This window comes from Malus sylvestris, chromosome 13, assembly GCF_916048215.2.
Source record: "Malus sylvestris chromosome 13, drMalSylv7.2, whole genome shotgun sequence".
Lineage (NCBI taxonomy): Eukaryota > Viridiplantae > Streptophyta > Magnoliopsida > Rosales > Rosaceae > Malus > Malus sylvestris.
The window spans coordinates 441,984-455,894 of NC_062272.1; the positions used below are offsets into that span (position 1 = coordinate 441,984).

Sequence of the window (13,911 nt, forward strand, 5' to 3'; positions counted from 1 at the left end):
TTTCTGGTCTTTAAATAAAATAAAATAAAAAAGAGCTAACAACGGAAAAAAAAAATATGTGATGAACGAAAAAAAAAAGAGTGCAGAAATGATTTCTCGTGTTTATGGCCAGATTTGTTTATGGTTCGTTCATCCAAGTGCAAAGCCAGGTTTGGGCAAATAAATCTGCAAAACCAGTTGAGTTTCTTTGCGCTTAAAAATTAATTGAGTCAGCACTTCGTACCATAAAACTTGGAATGAAAAGAAGACACAATGTCATAAACTTAACGTGAGTCTCAAGTCATTAAAAACATCCAAAGTCTCGTAATCCATACGACAACACTCGAAGAATATCAGAGCTACAACAGCATCAGATGAAAGAAAACTACTAAAATCAGACTGACCACAAATCAAGGGAGGAAGGAAAGCAAGAAATCCTAGCAGATTCCGCAACTAGAAAATCAAAATCAGTAGTCCACTGGCTCATCAACCTCGGCAATAGGAGTCTCGAGGATGGCTTGCTCCGCTTCCTGCACCTCTTTCTCGGTCTTCCTTCCCTTCTTGGACTTGTAGTACACACTCATGAAAGTTCCCACAGCACCATACTTCCTCCTGCAGTTCTCGTAATGCCCCGCATCAAACATCCTCCAGAAGTTCTTCTCGTTCAGCTCAGACACAGCATACTGAGGCTGGAACCCGTGGTTCTCAATCAGCCAATTCTCCATCCGGCGAACTGCTTCTGAACCATCAAAAACCTCACCCCTCAATACCGGGCCCGGTGCATAGTAGACACCAACATCTGTGTACATCTGAGAGTATTGCGTGTCTCCCTGTCTACGGTGTTGCTCAAAGCCTGGTTCGGTGTATATCATTGTCTTGATGGGATTCTTGTACATTCTGTGAGGGCAGAGCCAGATGGGGTACACCTATAGAATCAACAAAACAGGATTAACAAAATGGATTATGGAACATGATTAAATTCAAAATGGACTTTCGAGTTTAAGTAAAACAAGACATGTTTACCTCCATCTCATGGTGAACCCATTCCAATGCATCCCCGACCTTGAAAAGAGGAACGAGCATGTCTTGAATGACGTGATTGTCGTGGTAATAGTTTCTAATGGCTTCACCTTGAGTAGCCTTGAGCAGGGAAATCTTGGGTGGCATCATCCAGCCCAACAAAAATCTGAACCACCACTGATCAGCAAATGGAAGGATAAGCTTTCCCTCCCAATAAATACTCCGGGTGTGCCTGTGGTAATAGTCCCTTGTCGGGATGTATTCTACAAACTCCCCTTTCTTTAGTGCTTTCTCGGCATGCTGGTAGAACCAGGGTTTAAACCACCACCCAACTTCGTTAATAACATTGCCCTTCTTCTTCGCTTCTTCTTTTGAAGCATATCTTCCCGTCATGCACACAGCTTCTGTTGGAGTATAAATCATGGTTTCAACAAAGTCTGGAACCTTTTCGGGGTTGTCCTGATCTCCATCTCTCGGGGCAAAAGAATCGCTGTATGCCTGAGCAATCTCTTTCAGATTTCCTACCACAGGTTTGTATGTCAGCCTCATGTATTCCTTGATAGGTATGAGCTTGATCTCAGCAGATACAAGAAGCCCCAATGTTCCCTGAGACCATGGAATAGCATAGAAAAGATCAGAGTACTCATTATCCCTGGTGGCTCTGACAACTCGGCCATCTGCAAGAACAATCTCATAGGCCACAACAGTATCAGAGAACAGTCCATAGATGTGAGAGCTTCCTTCAATTCCATAGCCATTAATGAGACCACCAACAGTAAGATCATCAAACTCAGCAACCACGGCAAGGGCAAGATTCAATGGAACCGTTACCCTGGTTATCTGCCCCATGTTGACTAAGGGCTCAACTTTCGCAATCATTCTCTCTCGATCAATTTCAAGGACATTTCTGAATGCAGACAAATCAACCTCAAAGTGACGAGCCCTCTTGTAGTCAACATTCCTCATTCCAACAGCTATCCACGGTTTTCGTGCTGTGCAAACAAGCCCATCCTTTGATGGGTTCCTGTCTTTGAGTCGTTTTACAACCTTCTGAACATTTTCATCATGTTCCTTTTGACGCCTCTTGTAGGATTTCATCTCAGATCTTACATCCCCGAGGTACGTGAGAAAGTACAAAGTGAAGGAGATGGGGAGAACAACAAAGATAACAACAATCCATCGGAATTGAACAAAAAAGTCCACCAAGGCCGTCTTCCTCTTTGGACGCAGTGGGGTTCCAAGATCCGACATCTTGAAAGCAGAACCCTATTCTGTTGTACGAAAAATATAATTGCTAGTTAGCACAATGGGGATAATATGGCATATACTTTTATACCATATTACATGGGATTAGGCATTCTTTATACATTGCACTATCTGTTACATACATTATAAACAGATTACCCTCACGCCGATTGCAGCAAACCCAAAATTCTAGTAACGTGACTTGGTGACGTCAATGAATGCCACAATACCATATAAACCAACAAATGAAGGAGAAAGAGAAGTATGTCATGAAAAATCAACTACAACCAATACATGGATACAACAAAGATCCTGTCCATCGCCTACCAAAAAGGAATACAATTAAGCTAGGATTAGTACCAAAATTTGATTGTTCCGCAAGTAATATGCGTTACAAATTTATAATTCTCAATTTTTTCAGAATCTTACCAGGCATGCAAACTTTCCTTTGACAGATTACTATAGCTATAGTTGGAAAATCGAGTGTGACAAGTAAACAACTGATAAGGACATACAATTAGAGTTCCAGAATAGATTTTGTTTCCACATAAAAGTTAGCGCAATTTGCATATGATGAGTTGTCAGATTTAGAAGTTACTAGAGTTGGAAAACACGAAAGCATTTTACTTCAACCTCAATGATTACACGCAAACAAGAATTACAGCCCAACAAAGCTGACGAAAAAAAAAAGCTCTTCCTTCATATCATCTGAAGGCTTTTCTTTTTTCTAAACGACTGTTACAAATTTACAACCTCAATGATTATTAGTTGCTGTAAACATACATCGAAAAATAAAAAACACAACTTCAGATACAATGTGCATCAGATCGGACAAACAGCATCGGTGTAACCACGCATTCAAGTGCAGTTTATGTTTATCACATGCTTGACAAGAAAATTGATTTGCCAAAACGAAATCTTAAATAATAATTAGAGATAGTGAAATCAGTTTCAAAACACAAATGAGAACATTATCCGATTTCTACGAGATCCATTAGTTAATGCGAGACCTCGCACCTACAAGTGGAGAGGAATGTCACTATACCGTCTCCCCAGAAAGACCTTTAATTTGAATATCAAGATCTACTTCTCTTTCCAAATAATTTCTTTATTACAAGCGATATTACTACTACTTTAAACTAGAGTAAGGGGAAGAGAGGGTGAGGTTTTAAACCCGAGAAGCTGTGACCTCATTACACTCAACAAAGTCCAACAACCTCCAATGGAGACTACAGAAAGACTCAAACCACATTGTCAAAGCTCCATTTTCTCTCGTTTTCTCAGGAAACAAACAGATCTCAGCACAAAAACACACCCCACAGTCAACCCCCAAACATAAAAAGAAACCACCTTTAAACAAAAAGTCGCAAAATTTCAAACTGTAACGAAGCGGCTAAAATCTAGCAGTAATCAAAACACGAGAGAGAGAGAGAGTACCTGAAGGTGCCGAACTACTTGCAATGTCGGAACCGTAGAGGAACCGATTTTTAAGGGCAAAATCCCGAAGCAACAGAGCGAGTGACAGAGTGACACTACGTGTGTGCGGCCCAATGCATTTATTTATTTTAAAAATTATTTGCTGAAACAATAAAAGTTTATAAAAATGTAAAGAAAGTGAAGGGGAGAGGACAAAACACTGAAGAGCCCAAGGCATCTCCAGTCAAGCCCCATGTTCCCCGAGGCATTGAACGGATTAGGATACTCTCTAAATTCTCTTTTAAGAATCCCGAAAATTTTTAATTCATTTTCGTTCATCGTACATCGTATGATCAAAAATTAATTTAAATATTTTTATTTAAAATTAAATATAAATAATATTTGATGAAAACTGACTGCACAATATACAATAAACAGATACGATTTGAGGATTTTTAGAATCCTTACAAAGAGAATCCGAAGATGATTCTTATTCGCATTGAACAACTTAGTTAAAAGATATTTTTTTATTATTTATAAAATAAATTAAGCTTAAATAAGCTAGTTAAATGACTAATTTTTTAATTGGAAAACTAATTAAAAATGATTTGAAAACTTTAAGTTTTCATCAAAAAACAAAAATGTATTGTAAGTGAATAGTATCATGAGTAACTTTTTAGAGTAAAAATATCATTTTCATTAAAAGTGAACAGTATCAGGAATATTTCGTTAAAACTTTTTCTTTTTTTTTTTAATTTGTAAACGGTGATAGCTCAACTTAGATAGAATGAGAGAGTTAATTTTTTGCTAAACACTAAAAACTATACGCGCTTCAACAGAGGAAAAAGAACTCTAGTTGTTAAGTATAGGAAATATGATATTAAAATATTTTAACTTAAAATAACTGATATTGTTAAAAAAAATACGTTAATTCTAAAAAATATTTATATTTTTATTAAGAATTAATTTTTTAAATATTTCCACAAAAAATGGTTTCAATTATTTTAAAGGATAACGCTAAGGATCCCTAAACTAAATAATATGAAAGTTGATAATTGTATTTACTTAAATGTTGATTACACTCAGTGCTACGGTCTGATATTCCTCTTCACTTGTAAGTGAGAGGTCTTAGGTTCGAATCTCTTGGATGACGAATTCAATACCAAATTAGGTTGCCCATTGTGTGGCTTCGCTGAACTCATCCTCCTCTTAATGTAAAAATATCAACATACTAAAAAAAATTTATATATATATTAATTAACGTGCTTATTTATTATTAATGATGCATTATTTAATTTTTAAATTTAATCTATATAGCATTACTCTATTTTAAATACACTTTTTAACGAGCTATAAATTAATATTTAAGTCAATTAAACACCTACAATAACAAAACTTTAATTAGTATTGTTGATGATGATCTCAGATGGAAATCTCCACCAACTAAGCCATTAAGATTGGCTGGCTGTCATGTTTTGGACTCAAGCCCACCGACCATGTGCTACTCCCCCATGCCGTGCTATGCCCCCTCTTTTTTTAAATATTATTTTTTCTTTCTAATTTTCAAACGAATTTCACACTTCCACTTCTAACCGCATGATAAAATGAATGAACATAAATCATGTAGTTCACATTTTAAATACCTGACAAATGCTGTTACACGTGTGACCCAACATTTTTGAAATTTTATTATGCACTTAAAATTTATAAAACACAATAAAAAAAAAAACAAATTGTATAACACATTTTTATATGGCTTGGCTATTTATTTGTTCTCGGAGAGTGATAATATTAATAGTAAGCAAAGAACAATTTTTTTAGAGAAAAAAATGGACAGATTTTACCTTATCTTTGACCAAAAAAATTGTTATAAGTAAGTCATTTTTTAAAAAAGGAGAACAACGGGTGACAATTCACGGTTATCTATTATTTTCAAATGACTTAAAGGCCGAGAAGACTCACAAAAATATTTCAGCCTTCCCCTGACCACAAGTCTGGCATCCACACTAACAGCGGGTTTCGAACGCAAAACCTCTACTTTTTAATTTGAAGGAAACCTTGTAGTCCGTCATTTACCATTGAATCTTCATTTATAAGTAAGTCATTAAAAAAAAACTGTTTTTTGAGATTTAAAAATAACGGGTACTTTTTATAAGAAAACATGGCGATCCGTGAATCGTGATATCCATAATCCCTTGGCCTTGTACAAAAGGTACGTTAAAATGTAGTTGATGATATCCTTCTCTTTTCATATGCAATGTTTGGATCGTGCTCCTATTTATTATTCGTTTTACAGCCTTTGGATCAAATGATGCACACACGTGAGAGGAATATTCCCTTTTACATGCAACAAATATTTTTTTGTAATATACTCGGAAAATTTTTCATTATCATGTAGCAATGAATAAATAATACAAATGAATGAGATTGAAAATAAAATATTTAAATAGTTAAAACACTTTCACCGTTGAAGCCACACCCAATACTTTCACAAGCAAGATTTATTGAGTAATGATAAGAGATCATATCAAATTATATTACATTTATAGCAGAACTAGAACCACCAATACAAATAAGGGCATGTTTGAAACTACTTTTAAAAAAAATGTTTTTAAGTTTCAAAAGCGTTTAAAGTGCTTCCTGCAAGATGCACATTTACTTGTTTCTTGCATGAAGCATTAAAGTGTTTTTTTTTTCTTCAGAATTTACTTGCATTTTTACTAAAGATTGTTCTAAAAGCATTTTCATCAAAAACGCTTTCAACTATTTTAAAAACACTTAGTTGTAAGTTCCACCTTTCTTAAAAATGTGCTACAATTTGATACACTAAAAAACGATTTTCGTAGTATTTTCCAAATTTATTAGATCTTCTGCCTCTTAATCATCTTTCATACGGTACAAAAATTTTCATTTCAAAATACACATTAAAGGAATGAGAAATAACGTTGCACACTCTTTTTCGCCTCTTGCACACTTAAAATGCGCAAAAAATCACTCCTCTAATGCCATTTCGAATAACGAAGATGGCCCATGTTAATAATTATATCAACACTGAGATGTACCCAGAAACTAAAACACAAAGTATAAGCCTGAAATGTGAATCCATTTCCATTATTTCATCTTTGAGCTTTAGGCCCTTGTACATTTCTAACATCAATGAGTAAATCATTAGTTGTTTTCAGTCCCCAATTCCAAATTACAGAACCTTTAAAAGCTACCTGGTTCTGAAGAGAAAGAAGAAATGCTATATGAACAGTTAGTAAAGAGAAGATACCTGGTAAATATCACACTAGCTATGGACGCCTACTGCAAAGAAAAACCAAAAATGCCGCCGATAGAATTTCCTCTGCAATGATCACAAATATAAAGCGTGTAGAGTGGACGTTGGAAATGAATTCAGTCTGTGAGTCCGTTCACCTTTAAGTTACCAGAGTGTTATCCACCCTGCCATGGACAAGGGTACTTCTTTGAGAAATCCAAACTCAAGGGATGGGATACGCCGGAACAGTAAGCTGGATAATGAGCTATAATCTATCCGAGACGTAATATGGAACCAATGAAGAAGGATTTCCAGTATTACTTGATTAAAGCTAGTTTTGAGATCTAGTTCCCAAGCTCCCTTACGCCTCAAGGATTGAAAATGTTTGAGCCACCAATGTTGACTGCAATTAGCACTGATAAGCCAGCAACTAAAGAAAGCCAAAGTAAGGTGGTTTCCACGGATACTCCTGCAATTCAGAAGTTTGTTGTTAATCTTTTTGGTGGCTGAGGAGATAAACACCAGTCAAAATCGACAGTAAATTGCTAAGTTACATAATGATGTAAGAGGTAGCATAAAGATTAAATACCTTGAGAGCCTTCCGAATTATTATTGGAATTTGCAGGCACAGATTCAGTATCACGTCCACGCCGCAATTTTGAAATTTTTGACCCTGCAATTGAGATATCATCCCCAAGTTTGGCGTTTCCTGTTTCGGATGCCACTATCCCTTGAAATTCTTCGCTCACAATTAAAGCTGCTAGAACGTCCATGAAGGACTCTTTGTCTGCCTCATTTCCAGGCTCAAGTTTATCCTTCACAGAGTCAGACAACTCATCATCTGAATCTGAAGCATCAGTATCCATAGAAGCCACCTGAGTTTTGTCATCATCTTCATCCTCAACATATGCCTTATATGTCAATCGAAGTAGTATTTCACCCGCAGACTTCTTTTTAAACAGGCCCCAACCTCCTTGCAGTACCACAATCCTGTCCGTTGGTACAGTGTCTTGGAGAGATCCCAGATCAACCTAGAAATGAACGAGGTATTAATGGAAAACTATTTACTTTTGAAAATCCGGAAGAACTCAAAGAAGTATAGATGGGCCAATTTGCCTTTGAAGGCAATGAATTCAACCATTAGCTGCTGTATCATGCGCAATTAGGTGGGAATAAACTTTTGGGATATTTTTGTCAAATCCATCTTCATCATTTTTTATCCCTTATCTAATTTTAAATTTTTACGGAGAGGGGAAAAAGGACCATTTTTACGTTCCTTAGAACTTTAGATTAGAAGAATAAAAGAATGCAGCCATATCTCATTCTTGATATAACCCGCTACCTCAAAATTGCTTTATGTTTTTAAACAAGTATTGGTTCTGAAAACACAAACAACATTACATGCATGCATCCCAAACATGTATGCTACGGCCATGCCAGTCATGAAAACAAGTTCAGTATTTGAAAGGATTAGATCTTTTACCTCTCCTGTACCAATAGTTAAGTCTGTGAATCCAAGAGAATCATTGACTTGGATGTATAATTTTTGTTTCTTAGGGTTCGCCACAAGTATATCAAAATCCTGCTAGCACATACAAACACATGATTACAAATTACATATACGAATTTTTACAATATAGTAGATGAAGCATCACTAGAAGAAGGTTCACCTGATTCCAGATCGGCTCACCAGGAGGTCCAATAACAGTAGTTTGACTGTTTTTTTTACTGCGTATAATTTGATCTCCCAGGCTTAGTGTAACATAGGGATCTGTTTTGCCTGAAAAATTAGATCAACAGGTTATTGAACCCCTAAATAAAAAGGAGAAGTGAATAATTATGATATTCATTTTATCACAAGTCAATGGCAGCTTAAAAAATATGTGCATCACTATAGTAACTAAAATAAGGAATCAAATCAAATGAAACCATCTCGCATTAGAAGACATTCATTACCATAGAAAACATAGGAAAGCTTCCGAGCATCTACAAGGGTCACTGATAATTCTCCAACAAAATCCTTGTTTCCTTCTTGTATGTCCCCTGACTTGAAATCAACTCCGACAGGGCCAACTGCTTTTCCTTTCTGGAAATCCAAGACAATCTTTTTTGGGCGTACAAATAATCTAGGTAAATCCTCGGTGAGAAGTTTTGTCAAAAACCTAAAAAATGCATTTAGGGATTCAAGTCAAAAGGTGAAACAAACAAACAAGCATACAAATCCAGAGTGTACACCTAGACCATTAAGTTTTGCATAGACACAATATAACGGCTGAAAATGATGAGATTCACTTACATTGAGAGAACAGGAATTGCTGAATTTGCCCAATCCATGAAAAAATGAAGAGAGAAGAAGATAATTATCAGTATCTTCAACATAAAACGATTTAGCCTTAACAAATGCAATTAACATTAAATAAAACAATCAATCTTATCTGCCAAACATAGTGCTATAGCCTATAGTACCTTAGTAAATAAAAACATGGTTATGAATATATGACATACCCATCAAATTGAACAGGCGGAACGGCGACAACTCAAATTTGATCTTGGGAAGTGAAACAAAAGCCCATTGAACGGCTCCCACCCAAGGCGATGTAGGTATTAGCCGTAACTTGACCCAAAGTTCCCCATCAATATCAAAATCTCGAACACCAACTGGCACGTAAATGGGAATAATGCTAAATTTTAGTGAGAGCATTAACAGCATACGAGCACCACCTGTATAACGTAGACCTATTTGGTACCTAAATGAAATAAAGGGATATAGAATCAGTGTAATGGAATATCGAGTTATCGCGGAAAAAAATAGGCTCCCAGATCACCAAGTATTTTGACAAAAAACATGCAAATCAGTTTCATAAAGATGTAGCCTAACGAAAAAATGGTACGGATGTCAGGTCAATTATCTCAACGTTTGCTTTGATCGAACTCATCCACTAAAACTTATTGTTTTATATCATTTCGTAGCATCCAATGCCAACTTACAAAGCAGGATATTCACATTCCATTGAGTTCGTCATTCGATTTCCACGTAAACAATCAGTCTATCATGAACATTGAAATAGAGAAAATAAGCAATCCAATCAAACAAAACACAAGCATAATTGAATTGAGAACTTTAACTCACTGCAGATCATTAACGCGGCGGGACGTCCTCCGCTCGACATTCCTAACAGACAACGGCTCGTCCCCTAAAGAAAACTGCTTGATTTCAACTCTCTCAACATAGTCAGGCTTCTTCAAATTATCAATGACCGGCTGCAGCAACCCAATGAGCCAATTCTCAAGGCCGGCTCGATAAACCTTCCACAGCTTCCCCAACACCATGTTCACCCACTCCACCGACTCCTTCCTCTGCAAATCCTTCTCCAGAAACAGCGAAAAGCTCGTGGGCACTTGCGGCCATGCCCCGAGGCGGCCATTGTCACTCCCCAGCTTGCTCTTCTTCCTTGAAGTCCACAATTTATCAAACGCAACGCCCACAAAGAAGAAGAACACAAACAACCCCGCAATGTTTCGGTTTATTCGAGGCGATGGAATGGGATGTATCACTCCCAGCTGAGTTCTGAGCTTATCCACAAAAGGGTCCTCCTGAAAGCTGGTGAAATTGTTCCCCATTTGAACCGGCGACTCTTGGGAAAATTCATCGGCTTCCAATTCACCGGAGAAACGCTTTATCACCAAGTTTTTTGCACCCCGTCTCGCTGAATTCGTAAGCTCTATGCTCATGGAAGACCCCGGAGCATCTGGCGAAACCGCACAGCAACTAAAACCCCATTTTCTTCTCACGCTTTTTCGAGGAAAATTGGCGATAAGCAGCTGCTTTCTTCTTCTTTTAGACCAAGGGAGGGAGACGAAGAAGTGGGTTTTACTTAGGTGGGCGAAATTTCCACATGGGCAGTGAGAAGGACGAGACGGTGGCTGCGAGAAATCGAAGCTAGCCGATACTGACTGCAAAATCATTAATTAGCGGCGGAGATAAACTCAGAGCACCTGACTGAGATGTGGATGTAGGGAATTGCATTGGTAAACATGGATTCCCGCTCCAGAAATTCAATCCAAATTCCCAACGAAGCAATTAGCAAAAGAAAAATTCAAAATAAAAAGAAAGTGGCGAAACGAAAGTTGTTTAGCAGCAACAACGCCGTCGTGATAGCCTGGTAATCTGAAGTGAAATGGGAACAAGCTGAAACCTCCATGAAAGCTCAGAGACTAGAAGTAGAAGATGGAGATGGAAAGCGAGAGAGGAATTGCTTTTGTATCTTCGTTTCGTCGATAAAATATTTGCGTGTTAAAGTTGAGGCAGGGAAGGCAAGAGGGAACAAAACTGAAAACTCGTTTGTGATGCTGGAGATCAGCATCGACATTCAAGGCCTCAAAATCTGGGAAGACGTGGATAATATGGTATTCCCACTCCTTTTACTTTTCCTAATTTCCTCCCTCCTTCTCTTCTCCTTTTTTTTTTAATTTATTATTTTCGTGAAAAACATAGATGCACGTGGTACGGAAGCCGACGCGGTTTATGGCAGTTTTTTTCTTTGTTGGAATTATATGGCAGTCCATTTTTTGAAACTTGATTCAACATAAAATACCGGTCTACTTCCATTCGTCCATTTTTTTTAAATTAATAAAATGCATTTAATAATTAATAAAAAAACATTTGAAGCTGCTGTCAAATTTGACAGCAACCTTTTTTTTGCAGCTAATTCATGTCATTGCCCCATAGGATTTGGCACTTCGGTTGGAGAATATTAGTGTGGTCTTTTTTTACTATTATAGTTGATGTGTACATTTTGACATCTCCTTTAGAGATGCTCTAAGGTTAGAAAGAGGACAATTATGAAATGACATCATTTAGTATCTAATTTGGTTTGGTTCGATTCAGCATCTAAACTATTGAAATTGAAACTGAACCAACCACTTTTGGTTCGGTTCAGATTTTTTGGTGAATTGTTATGTGAAGGGGTTAGTTTTTTGTTTGTTTCGTATTTTTGAGCCCACTCTTAATCAAATATTGTCGACATTGTGATCACATATTAATGACATAACAATTGCATACATACGTGTGATCAACAAAAAATTACAACCTAATGAGGATTAAACACATAAACAAAATAAGCTTAGCATACAAATCTACTAGGTCCACGTGATGAATACGTTTCATCCAACACGTTAGCCACTTAACTCAACGTAGTTATTGGTCGTAAATGGCTGAGAAAATCTCCTATCCGTCCTCATACATAACAAGATATGATAGAGGAATAAGTTCATCATGATGGATAAGAAAATGATCATGAATGATTAATGACAAGATAACCAATCTCAATAACTATGACCAAGTTATAGGACACAATATTCAATGCGGGTAAAAGACCTCTTTAAACATAATCCTTAAATACGCTATTTATCACGCATTTGAAAGACTGATTGACTAAATGACTTGATCAACTAGATAATATGACTTAAATCAATTAAGCATGTAACGTAGTGAGCACCTTAGTAAATCATCTTCAATTGAACACTTGCCCTTATATAAGACCTCAAACTATTGAACTTGATTGCTAGATCCATATTCATCCATTAAGCCTTTCTTAGTCATCGGAAAGTCATTGGCTCGCACCAGTGTTAAGGTGTAGCCTGTCTTTTTCTCTTTCTTAGTTGCAAGAACATTTCGGTAATTGAACGCTTGTATGAAATTTGTTTCTTATACTATTAAAATTTTGATCATCTCGACATTTGAGATTTAAAAATTATTATTTTTGCCGATTTTTCTTTCACTTTTATTTTATTCACCAATAGAAAGAAGAAAATTTGGCTCTCAAAATATAAAAAGAAAAAAAAAAGAAAAATCATGTTGCAAATGGGCTGGTGGACTTGAGCCTCAATCTCAATCTGGGCCTTCATAATTTTGAAGACTATTGGGTGTGGACTTAACATTGAGATAGGGACATGAGTTCTGGTTGTTTCGGGCCGGGTTTAACGTGGTCTATCGGATTGATTTGATTCATGGCTTCATCTGCGGATCACTTTTACCAAATTCACTAAAATCAACGAATTCAGACTCTTGAAATTTTATTAAACGGTTAAAGTTATTATAACTTGTAAAATGACTTTTATTTTTTACTGTTAGATCAAATTTCAAAAGTCCGAATTAATTAGCTTGGTGGAAAGGATTCGAAGGGAATTTCCCCCTAATTCCACCGGAGAGCTGCTAGACCCACCCCGTTGTCTTATTTCTCCACCCACGTTATATTTACACCCACTATAAAAACTTAAAAAATTAAAATGTTATTTTCCCACCCACTATTATTCCTAAAATAACCCTATATATAATTAGAGATAAATTTATCTTAAAAAAAAAGAATATAAACAAATAATATTACTCTCTTCTAAAAAAGCCAGAAAAAAACAAAAAAACCGTTTCCTTTCCAAATTCCAACTTGGGGGGGGGGGGGGATGAAGAATCATGGGTTTTCATTCGTTGCTTTTCCCCTTTTGTTTTCTTTTTCATATGCATTTCCCCTTTCCAAATTCCTAGGGCTTGTCCAAGAAAAAGTTCAAAAATAAAGAAATAGGAATATATATTTGTTTTCAGAGTTCACTGCGGTTTCAAAATTAAAATAATAAACCGAACCAAATGTTCGAAAACGAACCAAGGATGAAGCAATGGAGTTCATCACCATCAAAAGGCTTTGAAACAATGTGTGCCCAGTAAGAAGCAAATAGTGTGAGATTTGTGTTTCACCTTATGGTTATTCGAAGGGCAATTAATTATATAAAATTCAACAATACTGTATAAAGGAAAAGAGGGAAACGATTGTTCAAGGAAAACTCAATAAAAAACAAATCTACCCTAACCTAGTGAAAACGAATTACAAGAATTCTCATAGGAAAACGTGAAACAAATTGCACCATAACCTAATGCAAATTCAAATAAAAAGTCACGCAATGCTTCAATTGTACGATGTCGACAAATTAAGATGACCCAC

At 36.4% G+C, this 13,911-nt stretch overlaps 2 protein-coding genes across 4 annotated transcripts; both read right to left on the reverse strand.

The window, feature by feature from the left end:
• Window positions 1–237: 237 nt before the first annotated feature.
• Window positions 238–3,844, reverse strand: LOC126595761 (delta(24)-sterol reductase). 2 transcript variants are annotated; one of them, XM_050262069.1, is made up of 3 exons: window positions 3,682–3,844; window positions 1,003–2,270; window positions 238–905 (listed from the first exon to the last, which is right to left on the reverse strand). In XM_050262069.1, the coding sequence occupies exons 2-3, from the start codon at window positions 2,248–2,250 to the stop codon at window positions 447–449; spliced, it is 1,707 nt and encodes a 568-aa protein (XP_050118026.1). In that variant the 5' UTR covers window positions 2,251–2,270; window positions 3,682–3,844; the 3' UTR covers window positions 238–446. The 2 variants fall into 2 exon arrangements, with proteins under 2 accessions (XP_050118026.1, XP_050118027.1); XM_050262070.1 differs by lacking the exon at window positions 3,682–3,844 and adding an exon at window positions 2,388–2,567.
• A 2,900-nt stretch (window positions 3,845–6,744) lies between these two features.
• On the reverse strand, window positions 6,745–11,338 carry LOC126595760 (tricalbin-3-like). 2 transcript variants are annotated; one of them, XM_050262068.1, is made up of 9 exons: window positions 10,050–11,338; window positions 9,425–9,666; window positions 9,216–9,234; window positions 8,876–9,081; window positions 8,590–8,699; window positions 8,403–8,501; window positions 7,509–7,950; window positions 7,241–7,388; window positions 6,745–7,104 (listed from the first exon to the last, which is right to left on the reverse strand). In XM_050262068.1, the coding sequence occupies exons 1-8, from the start codon at window positions 10,883–10,885 to the stop codon at window positions 7,288–7,290; spliced, it is 2,055 nt and encodes a 684-aa protein (XP_050118025.1). In that variant the 5' UTR covers window positions 10,886–11,338; the 3' UTR covers window positions 6,745–7,104; window positions 7,241–7,287. The 2 variants fall into 2 exon arrangements, with proteins under 2 accessions (XP_050118025.1, XP_050118024.1); XM_050262067.1 differs by having other exon boundaries at window positions 6,745–7,388.
• Between the last annotated feature and the right edge of the window lie 2,573 nt (window positions 11,339–13,911).